This window comes from Neltuma alba, unplaced genomic scaffold (assembly GCF_004799145.2).
Source record: "Neltuma alba isolate B1F8T4 unplaced genomic scaffold, ASM479914v2 tig00011245_pilon, whole genome shotgun sequence".
Lineage (NCBI taxonomy): Eukaryota > Viridiplantae > Streptophyta > Magnoliopsida > Fabales > Fabaceae > Neltuma > Neltuma alba.
In genome coordinates, this window is record NW_021635962.1 from 54,283 (window position 1) to 66,716 (window position 12,434).

Consider the following 12,434-nt stretch of genomic DNA (forward strand, 5'->3'; position numbering starts at 1 on the left):
AGAGAAAATTTGTATATGGAAAAAACATCCATCCATATAAAATAAAATTCACCGAAGTCGCAAAATTTATATTGTGAACAATACGATCAAGGTAATATATACTACATCTCGTTCAAAATATAGATTAAATTTTATTTATAAAGAAACTAATTAAAATTATTTTAAACAATAAATATATACGTAATTTTTTCCCAGATATATTCTTATTAACGAAGAGAATATACAATAAATAAATCAAAGAAGAAAGAAAATATATAAAGATAAAATTGAAAAAAAACTCATTAAATGTTTAAACAAAAATAAATATTATCTTATAAAAAAACAAGTCTTTTTAATAAAATTTAGCTTATATTTTAAACAAAAATGAGTATCGTTATTGCTATTTTTATGATAAAATATTTATTATATTTTTGAGGCCTGGAAAAGATCAATATACTCGCGTACACCAGATGGAACTATATTATCTGGAAAGAAATGATGAGCAATTGTATTTTGCTTTTGCAATTATGTGAGATGCTGTACTAGAGTCCTAGAATCAAATTATCCCATAAGCCAAGGATACTGTCGAGCCAGGCGAAAGTAGAGGATGACGTTAAATCTCAAAAAAGTCTCCTAACTGCGGAAGCATCTCCAGCCATTTGAGTAAAAATCTTGCTCAGAGCATGTGGAGGCTCTATGTTTGGGCTTTAGCTTCCTTTTTAAAATCTTACTCAGAGCAAAGATGCCCAGAACCACATCTAATCAGTCACTTTCAAACTTGTCATCCCTTTCTGCATCTGTATCTTCTCAACCAAAAAAGAAAAATATTCCATGGCGACCCCGTTCATTTTTCATTATGAGCCTCAACAACACATGACTACTTCTGTTGTTCCCTTTAACCTGCAAGTCCAGGCAGTAATGTAAGATAAAGAAAAGACTTTGCAACTGAGAGAATCAGATTTGATATAGCAGATACCCAGAAGAGGGGAAAACATATGATGGCAAGGTTTGCTATTTGACGTTCGAATCGAACTATGACATCATGTAAATAAGACTGAGATTTGAATCGGCAAGTTTCAGGTGACTTGGGGGGGCTCGACAAGACAGCCACATAGGACGGCGCTGTCACTTGGTATTTTTATTGTCTGCGATAGTCTGTTCGTTGGTGTGTTTCTTTAATCATTTCTTCACAAAATGGCTGCATGAGCCATCATTTGAAAATTCATCCTTTTCTAACCACGCCTCTATAAATTTGAGCATTATTCTCTACAATCCACACAACAAACACTGCATGTGAACCTCGGTTCCCTCTGCTTTTCATCTGCGACTAGTACTCTCTGCTATGGCGTCAAAATCCATCTTTGCTTGTATCATATTACTGATTGTTCTGTGCCTGCTCCTGATGAGGGAGCCTTCTCCTGGTAGGTCATCTCACTCTCTTCCTTTTCTTACCATCTTGACAAAACACGTGGTAAAACCTCGTTTCCAGAATTCATCATACTGATCTAACGTTAGCATATATACTGGTAGATTGCAGTTCTGTGCATGGCTGCTTTGGTGTTAATGCAACGGGATTCAAGGAGGCTGGAAACAGGAAGGTCTCTGCTTTTACTGTGCAGCATATCATTAAAATACAACTAGGAAAGCAAAGAGTCTTCATTTTGTTTGTGAGTTGAGACATTATAGAATACATCTTCTTGTTCTGCAGGTGCTGGCTGCCTTGAGGGTAAAGAAGACAACTTTGCCTGGCTATGGAGGATCATCGAGCAGCAAGTCTGTTAAGGATTCTGCGACTCCGGAGTTAAGGAAGGTTCCTTCGGGTCCAGACCCACTGCATCATAACGGTGGAAGCCCCAATAAGCCTAAAACCCCTTAAATTTACTGAAGGAACTGTTCTCTGGGGCTCTGTCTGTGTGTTTTTTCGTTTTTGGTTGGCTGATATTTTAAAATGTCCCCGTCTTTTTTCGTTGGTCAGAAAATGTCCCCGTCTTGGTTAGCTAGTTAAATATGAGAGATCATGTATAGTTTTGTCCCTCCTTCCTGTTGATCAAGTAAATCCAGTTAATTTCTTATTGGAAACAACAAGTTGTGTTTGACGTTTGTGCTCGGGTAGTTTGAAACTAGAGGCAGGATCACATTGCAAGATGTCACAATTTCCGCCTTCTGTCCATTCATGGATTGGACAGAAATAGAATCTCGTAAACTATGCATTGACATTGGATTTTGGCTACTTTCGCTGGAATACTCTTAAAATATACGTAATGCCTGCAGAGAAAAGATAAGATTCCTCTATGCAATAACAAACCCTGAGCTTCTATTGCAAAGATGTGACAGCAATGACGCAGATGCTAGCAGGGAATGACACAAGGGAACTATTATCCTATTCTAACCCAGTGACCCATATTTTAAGCCAAAACTATGAAACTCGAAAAGGGGTTAAAGTGGAAATCAACCTCGCATAACTACGACATGGGAAGAATTGTAGTTGTTTTGGATATATTATTAAATCGACAAACTTGTATAAAAGATCTCATCTGTACAATATTCTTGACACAGCAAACGAGTGAGGTAAAAGAATCAGTCATCTTCATAAGATTCTTTTGTGGTGAATTCGGAAATATATCCACGTTGTTTCAATTCGAAGGATAAAAGTTCTAAGACTGGCAAAATAGAGTCCACCTCCTCATGAGATTTATCACCTGCCACAAATTTGTGAATGCTCGAATCAATCTCAATGGAGCTAAAACCTGGTTTCTTTTGTATTCCACGAGCCTTCATAGTCCTTCTAACTTTACTTGCCCCATCCCACTTTCCTACTGCAGCATATATGTTCGCAAGAAGCACATAATTGGAATCCCCACCGGGGTCCAGTTCAACCAGATAATTCATCACTTTTTCAGCCAAGTGAACGTTCCCTTGAGTCCTGCAAGCAGCAAGCAATGACCCTAGTACCACTTCATTTGGCTTCATGGGCATTTTCTTTATCACCTCTAATGCCTCTTCCAACCTCCCCGCTCGACTATAGAGATCCACTATGCAACCATAATGCTCAATTGTCGGGGTAATTCGATGAACTCTTTTCATGTGATCGAAGATTTGGAGTCCCTTGCCGATTAACCCGGCATGGCTGCATGCTGTAAGAGCTCCAGTGTAGCTAACTCCATCTGGCTTGAATCCTTTCCTCTGCATTGAATAGAAGAAATTTAGACTCTCATCTGCAAGCCCATTAGCAGCAAATCCTACAATTATGGAGTTCCATGAAACCAACGTTCGTTGGGGCATTTGCTCAAATACTTGACGAGCAAATTCTATGCATCCACATCGAGAATACATGTCAATTAACGAGTTGCAGACTCTAACGTTGCCCCTGAGATTTTCTTTCATCACAAATTTATTAACCCATAAACCTAGACTAAGTATGCCCAGGTTGGCACATGCAGCGAGGACAGCAATAATGGTCACATAATCCGGTGCCACACCAGCGAGCTGCATTTCTCGGAAGCATTCCAGTGCTTCCTCGTGATAATCTCTCTTAACAAAGCCACCAATTAAAGCCGTCCAAGAAATGGCATTCTTAGCAGGCATTTTATCAAACAGCTCGATTGCATCCTCAATTTCACCATTCCGCATACACCCATCAATCATCGTGTTCCAAGACACGATATTTTTGCCACCCAATTGATCAAATACCAGTCTAGCTAAATCTACAAGACCACATTTAGCGTACATATCGATTAACGCAGTTCCCACCATAACATCGTTCATATCCAAGCCCAGCTTCCGGGCATAGGCATGAATTGAAGCTCCTAAGGATATGCTATCGGAGGGATGGTCAGCGCAAGCAGAAAGAAGAGTGATAAAAGTGATGTGATTGGGTTCCACATCAGCTTCTCTCATTCGAGCAAACTCGGAAGCGGCTTCACGTAATTCTCCATTCCGACAACGGAGGGATATAGATGAGGTCCATACAACGGTGGGATCGGTGAATTTGTTGGAGTGAGTGAGAGAGAGGTGTTGTTTGGTGTTCCGGCGAGTGGATTGAACTTCACTTGGAGCAGGAATTGCAGGTACTGCAGCAGCTATTGCCGCCGCATAAACCATCGCGGCAGCACAATTTCCTCCCTCCAGCAGTGCGGCATCGCGGAATGAAAAAATTATACCTTTTTCGTCAAAATTTATAATTTTATTTTCTTGCTATAATTTTCCATAATTATTTTTTAAAATTGTGAAATTAAAAGTTCTGTATTTAACAACTTAAGGTTAATGAAGCTTCTTCAAGGTATAATTCAATATTTTCGATAATGCATAAGTATTTAATTTTTAACTTTTTAAATCTTAAGTTTTTAATTACCAATTTTATAAACTATAATTCTATAATTGTTGATTTTTTTCCTTAATTTTTCATTTATTTACAACGCGGAAATTATTATACGAAAGCTTTCTTTCTCTTTTCCACCGGAGAAAATAAACAGCGTTTGATTCAGTCCAAACTTCTCCCCCACAAGCATACCTCCTGAATTTAGGGGATCTGTTTCTGAAAGGGGAAAGAATCTTGGGAAAATCACAAATAAGACCTCTAAATTACTAAAATCACTAAGAAGTTACCTGAATAAGTAAAATTATCATGAGGAACCCAATTTCATATTGCAAATATAAAATCTTTATGAAATATCTAAAATGCCCTTCAACCAAATGACAAATTAATTCACTTTAGTGAATGACAACTTGAGTAGATCAAATCATAACTTGGTTGAACATATGCTAAATGACAAGTTAATTATGAAAAATAACAAGTTTACTTTAACGAATGACAATTTCAGTAGATCAAATCACAACTTGGCGAGATGCATTTTAAACATTTCACCAAGATTTTATATTTGCAACATGAGACTAAGTCTTTCATCGTAATTTAATGAGTTCAGGTGACTTCTGTGTAATTTTGATAATTCAAGAGTCTTTATTTGTTATTTTTCCAAGAATCTTTCCCATTATCTCTATATTATTGTATTGTCTTTTCGAAAAAACCTCAACGATATTATGCTATGCTTCACTATATGACCGTGTGCTGTTATTATTCCACCAAACACTTGCCCGCCCACTGGCAAACGCTCATAAATTTGAACCTATCAATCTCTGTCCCCACCGCATGGAAGCGTAAATCATCTATAAACATCAGACTTATAATGTCTTTAGAAATGGACAAATGTCCAACATATGATAATTAACGCTTCTTGAAAAAAATGAATTTTAATGTTTATACCCCACATTATTAGTCCATTTGAATTAGTAGTAGAAAAAGTAACTTATTTATAATTTGACTTTTGAAAGAAAAGTTAGATTAGATAAAAGTTAAATTGGATTATGTAAATTGTGTTTGGATTGAATTTTATAGAAGTTGTTTTGTAAAACTTAGATTGAGTAGAAAGTTGTTTAAATTATGATAGAATAATGAGAAAAGTGAAAAAAAAAAATAGTGAAAGAATAACCTGACAAGTATAATTATAAGCACCATTGGTACTTCAGTTTAACATTAATCACACGTTTCCATCCATTTTTTGCCCCCAGATGCGATGGCCTAGAAACTCTCCCAAACAGACTCCACTTTTTCCAACGGGCTTCAAATATATTTTTGGTAAGCTATAGAAAGCTTATTTTTATCTGATGCCTTGGCGTTGGCGGATAGACTTCAGTTAAATAGGCAGAATGACTGCTGCTCCATGGTCTTTCGAAGGATCTGTCTGATGATTAAATTCCAGTGGGAAGTAATTATTCAGTATGCTCCAAGAGCTAGTAATGAGTTGGGTGGTGAACTCGCCAAAATGGGATTTCAAGGTTCGAAAAATTTTGACTCTTGTCCGGCGCACCTGCAAAGGAATCTGATGAAGGAAAAACAGCGTTTTGACTCTGATATTGTAATTTAGGCGCTAGCCTCCCCTTGTGTACCCCAAAAAAAAAAATTGTTCTTCCAAACAGATACTATATAGGATTATGTACTAAAACATGTGTTTGTTTTGATATGACTGGTGGCCTGTTTCCTTGTTTCCCACCATTCAGGCCTCTGAATTGCTCTAATTTCAAATCCCCGTCTTCCCTACATCGCAGTAATTCAAGGCAGTAACGTTAAATTATTTCATTCAATAATTCAGTTATATATATATATATATATATAGAGAGAGAGAGAGAGAGAGAGTGTGTGTGTGTGTGTATTCTCAATTATTTCATATCCTCTCTACCATATAGGGATATAACTGGGAAATCTCTGCAGATGTCATTCATCCATGCTGGTGGAAAATAAATCTGGCAAAAGTACCACACTACCTTGCGCAAGAAAATTTTTTTTGCCCTTGCATCAGTGGTTTTCAATCCACGTTTAAAAACAAATAATCACCTCCCTATAACTTGGATCCCAGAATTCAATGATCTGGTATCTTCAAACAAACGGTTCTTTTTTTTTTTTGGGGGGGGGGGGGCTTGTGTTGGTTTACACTCCATACATACATATACAAGCTATGATTAGCTTGAAAACCTGATTTATTAGCATGCAGAGGTCTCAAAAACAACAGAAAAATGAGAAAATCAAACGACACCTGATAGCAGCCGGAACAGACATACACGAATTTGATTACTTGAGGTGAAAGCAACCATGCCCGCAAGTTGCGATGGAGTTAACTCCAGTTACCGAGCATCAGCAGAAGAAAAGGAGTCTGCAAACCCAACAGGCTTTGCAGGTATGCTTCCTTTGCTGTCTTCAAGGCTAGCATAGCTAATATCTCTGCTTCCTGCTTCCTTCCAATCCTTCAGCATCTGGGGAAGTGGTCGTCCAAAGTCAATGCCGGTAAAACAATCTAATTCATCGTCAATTGGTACCCATTTCTCTACTAATGCAGCCAATACATTGACTGCATGACTCATGTCTGGTCGGTGGTTTGGTTCCCTAGCAGTGCAATGTCCAGCAAGTTCAGCTATAATGGAGATGCTTTCCCAAGTCTCCTCAGTTGCCTGAAGAGCAGGATCAATGGCAGCCATGAGCTTTTCTTTGTTTGATTTAATCTGCCAAAACCACTGAGCTAGGTATCGGCTCTCCTCGGGCCGGCTCTCATCAAGAGCCATCAGTCCAGTCAGAAGTTCCATCAACACCACACCGTAGCTGAACACATCAACCTTTGTGGTGATTTTCCCCATCACTGCAGCTCAGAGAAACGTTTAGTTAGTACAAATGCATTAAACTGCAAATACAGAATGATTTGAAGTGTAGAGATATTGCCATATCTAAATCTAATAGGTAGGAAGCCTTGATGTCTAATTTTAACCCCAGGGATATACGAATCATATAGCATACAAATTTCTGTCGTCCAGAATTCGTTGAAAAACTTGTGCTAACATAACACTGAGAAATAAAATATAGGATGATCCAATTAGTAAGAATTTTCTTTATTTTCTACCTAATCTGTCAAATTTCAATATGAAAAATTCGAAAGCAAATTAAATATACTTTACCACATGTGAAGTGTCAAGATGCTATTAATAAAATCCTACCTTTGGTTCTTAATATAAAAGTTACATAATTAATTTGAAGATATTAATGAAATTAGTTAAATTGATTATTTGTCACAAATGTATATATATTGGTCTCCCTAACTATCCTATTCAATCATGTGTATTGGATGACTAGAATTATTTCTTGGTAGACATCTCTTACAAAATCGGTAAGGATATTTTGAGAAAAATAAGAAACAAAGTGGATCAAGATTTTATATTTAGAACCAAATCCAACCCCTAACTAATTCTTATATTAAGAACAGGACGTAATACCATGTTTTTGAAAAATGTTTAGACAGAATTGTGCTCTGATGAAAACAACGGAATATCATCTAGTAAAATAGGCAGTTAACTGGAAGGCGAGAGAGGAATGGAGAGTCGGTTGCTGGCTTGCTGCTGAGAATATGAAACTGGTGCAGAAAGGATTGGCAAGTGAGGGTGGTTCATGTCCCACGTGAGTGCAATAAATGTGCTGATGCCCCAGCTAATTTGGGCATGTCTCTTGATGATGAGATTCGGATATGGCCTCAAGTTCAAGAAAAGGTTCGCTGGTTGCATATTGCGGATCGTACAGGAATGGTTTATAAGAGGGGTAGATAGTTTTCTTTGTCTTTTGCTGTAATTTTTGTTTGCTTTGGGCTTTAAGCCCCTTTTCTTAACCCCAAAAAAAAAGGCAGTTAACTTGGGCTCTGTTGAAACGAGTTCAAAGTAGCCATACCTGCATATTCAGGGGCAAGATATCCAAACGTCCCAGCAAGAGTAGTTACCACAGACTTCTCACCATCTGGGGCAAGTTTCACTAAGCCAAAATCTGAAACTTTTGCCCGTAAATCTTCATCAAGAAGAATATTAGAAGGCTTGAGGTCTCGGTGGATGAAGGTCTGGCGGGCAAGACTATGGAGGTATTCCATTCCTCTTGCAACATCTAGTGCTATCACAAGCCTTTGCGACCAAGTCAAAGGCTCCAATTTCAGGCTTTTCCACTGAAATAGATGCTTGCTTAGAGCACCCAGAGGCATATATTCATAGACCAAAAGTCTTTCATCGCCTTCAGTGGAGTATCCCAACAAAGATACTAAATGTCGGTGACGAACCTTAGAAAGAACAGCTATTTCAGCCTGAAACTCATGCAGTGCTTTCCTGCTCATAGCTCCACTCTCCATTCTCTTCACTGCTATTTTCGTCCCATCTTCCAGTTCACCTTTATAGACAGTCCCAAACCCACCATGGCCTAGCTCATTTTCTGGAGAAAAGTTTTTGGTAACCTTGCGTAAAATTTGAACAGAGATCACAAGATTACCAGCATCAATCACATGCGAGGTTTCAGATTCACCACTAATGTTTCTCAAAGAACTTGTCCCGGCCTTTGATGATAAGCTTCCAGCAGCGTTGTCGGCTACTGCAATTTTAACCACATCTGGGTTGGACGGGTCTCGAGGATGAACCACAATGGAACTAGAATCATCCAATAAGGTTTTCTTCTTCTTCTTCTTTGAGCAATATATGGATAGGAAAATAACCAGAATAGCTGCAATGGCAAAAATTGCAGCTCCAGCCACTATTGCTAGTGTTCTGAATCTTCTAGATTTGTCTTGCTGTGATTGTACTTGTCCTGACCTTGATGGATTTGAGCTTGAACTCTGACTCGAGGAAGGATGGCGTTCAGAGGATGGAGATGGGTTGTGAGGTGAAGATTGTGAACTTGGTGGTAGTGGGCTGCTGATAGGATGGGGACTTTTTCCTGTTTGGTTGGCAAAAAGAGGATTGCCATCAAGAACAAGCTTCACACCATGAAAATTTGGCACTGGGGGCTCAAGATTATTATCACTTAAATCCAAGAGCTGCAAAGATTTCAGTTCAGTGAAACTGCTAGGAACTTGGCCAGTTAAATTATTCCCTCCAAGCCTGATCTCATGGAGTGAAGGTAACTTAGCAAGGGAGGGGCTCAGGGTACCATTGAGCCTGCGGTGGGGAAAGTTAATAATCGATACCTCTGACTTGGGATTGCAGCTCAATCCCAGCCATGGCCCAGTACACGGTTCATTACCAGACCATTGAGAAGCGAGCGTTGAAGGGTAATTTAGATTACCGAGAAAATCAAGTAGAGCAGTAACCTCGGGGGCACATTCAACGCCAGGCTTCTGTTGACAAAAGAAATTGAAATCATAAGAAACATTTCTAGCCTTAAACTTTGGTATAGGACCCATGAGCCTGTTATTGTTTAACACCAAATTCTGAAGTTCCATATTGGCCAGACCTTCAGGAATCAAGCCAACAAGTTGATTACCATTGAGGTTGAGATCCGTCAAGGAAGTCAGATTTCCGATACTCTTGGGAATTGTCCCAGAGAACTGATTTCCGTGAAGCCAAAGCTGCGTTAGAGAAGTCATTGAAGCAATAACATCAATTGGACCAGTCATCCCACCACCATCTTGGTTATTCAACCACAAAACTTGCATAGAAGACTGACCAAAACTGTTCGGAATGCTACCAGACAATCGGTTGTATGAAAGTAACAAATTTGAGAGAGACGGCAATGTGCCCAAAAAATCAGGTACTGGTCCAACTAAATTGCAATGCACAAGAGAAAGATTCGTTAATTGTGTTGACTTTTCTAAACTCGCAGGAAGAGACCACCCTGTGCTCGCATTCAATGGATTTTCTGCCAAAGCTAAATCACGAATACTGCTGAGACCATCAAAAAAATCAGATGGGATTCCATCAAATTGATTGTCATTTAAGAAAGCGAATTCCAATTTAGATAATCCACTAAAAGTAGGCAGCATCCCGCTAAGCTTGTTGTGTTGGAGACCCAAGTTGAAAAGTTCCGAGAGCTGATTAAAAGATGGAGGTAGCGTTCCTTTAAGACCCAGAGATTTGGCCTGAATCTGTGCGACTCTGTTACCAGCACAGAACACGTAAGGCCATGAAGGAGGACCACAAGGGTCATCCCCGTTGTTCGGCCATTTAAGAAGCTCTGGATTCTCCAAACCTTTTTTGAAATCATTCAGAATTTTGAGGTCATTTGGATCTGTGGCACCGTATACCGCCACAATCAGGCCAAAAATAAGAAAAATGCAGAAATTCGCACGGATAACTCCCATGGCTATTCCCAATAAAAGGGAAAAGTACAAACCAAATTACCAAGGTAGGAACTTTCCCGCAAGTTCACAGCCCAATTACAGATTGATCAATATATTATCTCTACAGTAGTCATGGGATACCAATGATCAAACCCAGATAAAGGAAAGAAGCGGAAAGCCAGAAACAGAACATTGGTGTATGGGTGTGCGTGTTGTACTCTTACCAAGATGCCAGCATGCAGAAATTAAGTTTCACCGAGATGAAGAAGAATTCTGAGGACAACAGAAGTTCCAAAGTTAAGATGAGGACAGAGAAACAAGATTATACTCTCAGCTTTCACTTTGCAAGTTTTTTAATCGAAGCGGCAAACCCTAAAGAGAGTGTCAGTGAGTCCATTGCTGTCTCTCACTTGTTCATTTCTGCAACCTTCCCTCGCTGTTCATTCTGCTTTTGTTTCGTCGTCATAGACTCGTACTCATTTTTTATGGTCTTGTTTTCTTTTTAAGAAATACAAGTGGAGTTACCATATTCCATAAAAGAATTGAAGTGGGCCCACCGGCTTGCTCTCGACCTCAATTTTTTTCCCCTCAGGCGGCATTCAATCAATGCATTGCAGTAACTTTTTCTTGTATGCATTTTATATTAAAATTGTTGATTTTGATTTGGGGGAAATGTCCATAGAATACATAATTTAACACGGACACAAAGTAAATGAGATTAGAGGCTTGATATGAGGCAGCGGTGGGGTCCACTGAAGATTACATGAGGCTAGCGTGAAAAGCTTTGGTGGCGGGTTTAGCTTATCGGGGAAATAAACATGAGATGGATGTCGGTTTCTTACCCCAACAAAAAAAAAAAAAAACCGATTAAATGATCCCACTAATTCCCGCCATTTTCCGATGTATGAAATCGACAGGGTCAAATAGCGTGAAGAGCACATTTCCTGTAGTGGGTCTCCGAAAGCAAGTCAAGTTGAATGCTTTATTGCCTTTAAAATTATAATAATTAATATTTTTTTTCTATGGGTATCATTACTTTTATAATAAAAAGCATGATACTTGTTTTACTCCATGACCTCCCCCCAACCCAAGGGCAAAAAAAAGAAAAAAAGAACACGATCATCTTATTGTAATACAAGGGGGCAATCTTTACTTAGATTTGAAGGTTGAGCAAGCCATAATTAAAGTTCACGTATTTCTTTTTAAGGTCTGAAAGTAAATCCAGCCTTCATATTTTTCCATGTTAATTTAATAAACCCCATATATATACATATATCTTCTAAGAAAATAATAAATTACGACTATCATTTATGAATTTTGTTAACATTATACCATAAAACATATTACCTTCAATCCTTAATATAAGATCTAATTGACTAATTTAAAAAAATTTAAAAAATTAGTTAAGTTAGTTATATATTTGTAATAAATATGTGTTGTCTTTCCTGCAATATCCTTGTTAATTATGTGTACTAGTTAGAACGATCATTTGATAAAATCTTTAACATGTACAAACTACAAAGACTATTTGAAAAAAGAGACAAATATAAAAAATAAAATAAATTAAGATCTTATATTTACGATTAAATTAAAAGTTTGTATTTAACAAAACAAGCGGATCATGCGCGTGACAGAAAAGAGAGCATGTGAATATAAATATAAATTGTTGTTTTAGATAAAAACATCGTTATAGATAGGAAAACTGGATCGCATTTATATGGGAACAAAAATTTCGAGAAGTGAAGTCTCAAATGAGAACAAAGCGCGTGGCGGAGGTGTTAGAATTTGGAGCCCATCAATGCGATAATAAAACAGAAAGAAGCGGGGGAGGTA

At 38.1% G+C, this 12,434-nt stretch overlaps 3 protein-coding genes across 4 annotated transcripts; 1 reads left to right on the forward strand and 2 right to left on the reverse strand.

The window, feature by feature from the left end:
• Window positions 1-818: 818 nt before the first annotated feature.
• On the forward strand, window positions 819-2,355 carry LOC114762872 (protein CLAVATA 3). 2 transcript variants are annotated; one of them, XM_028952472.1, is made up of 4 exons: window positions 819-985; window positions 1,060-1,400; window positions 1,510-1,577; window positions 1,688-2,355. In XM_028952472.1, exons 2-4 carry the CDS (start codon window positions 1,322-1,324, stop codon window positions 1,853-1,855), a joined length of 315 nt encoding a protein of 104 aa, XP_028808305.1. In that variant the 5' UTR covers window positions 819-985; window positions 1,060-1,321; the 3' UTR covers window positions 1,856-2,355. The 2 variants fall into 2 exon arrangements, with proteins under 2 accessions (XP_028808305.1, XP_028808304.1); XM_028952471.1 differs by having other exon boundaries at window positions 819-1,400.
• Window positions 2,356-2,449: 94 nt separating this feature from the next.
• LOC114762871 (pentatricopeptide repeat-containing protein At1g05750, chloroplastic) lies at window positions 2,450-4,093 on the reverse strand. Its single transcript, XM_028952470.1, has one exon. It carries the CDS (start codon window positions 4,078-4,080, stop codon window positions 2,557-2,559), a length of 1,524 nt encoding a protein of 507 aa, XP_028808303.1. The 5' UTR covers window positions 4,081-4,093; the 3' UTR covers window positions 2,450-2,556.
• Window positions 4,094-6,298: 2,205 nt separating this feature from the next.
• On the reverse strand, window positions 6,299-11,054 carry LOC114762893 (receptor protein kinase TMK1-like). Its single transcript, XM_028952491.1, has 3 exons — window positions 10,826-11,054; window positions 8,237-10,722; window positions 6,299-7,163 (listed from the first exon to the last, which is right to left on the reverse strand). Exons 2-3 carry the CDS (start codon window positions 10,620-10,622, stop codon window positions 6,655-6,657), a joined length of 2,895 nt encoding a protein of 964 aa, XP_028808324.1. The 5' UTR covers window positions 10,623-10,722; window positions 10,826-11,054; the 3' UTR covers window positions 6,299-6,654.
• Between the last annotated feature and the right edge of the window lie 1,380 nt (window positions 11,055-12,434).

Bases quoted from the DNA above. Each gene is read 5' to 3' on its own strand.
- LOC114762872 (XM_028952471.1), top strand. From the start codon at position 1,322: ATGGCGTCAAAATCCATCTTTGCTTGTATCATATTACTGATTGTTCTG. The intron at 1,401-1,509 runs GTAGGTCATCTC...ATATACTGGTAG, and splicing joins GATGAGGGAGCCTTCTCCTG to ATTGCAGTTCTGTGCATGGC. The intron at 1,578-1,687 runs GTCTCTGCTTTT...CTTGTTCTGCAG, and splicing joins AGGAGGCTGGAAACAGGAAG to GTGCTGGCTGCCTTGAGGGT.
- LOC114762871 (XM_028952470.1), bottom strand. From the start codon at position 4,080: ATGGTTTATGCGGCGGCAATAGCTGCTGCAGTACCTGCAATTCCTGCT.
- LOC114762893 (XM_028952491.1), bottom strand. From the start codon at position 10,622: ATGGGAGTTATCCGTGCGAATTTCTGCATTTTTCTTATTTTTGGCCTG. The intron at 7,164-8,236 runs GTATGGCTACTT...TCTGAGCTGCAG, and splicing joins TCTTGCCCCTGAATATGCAG to TGATGGGGAAAATCACCACA.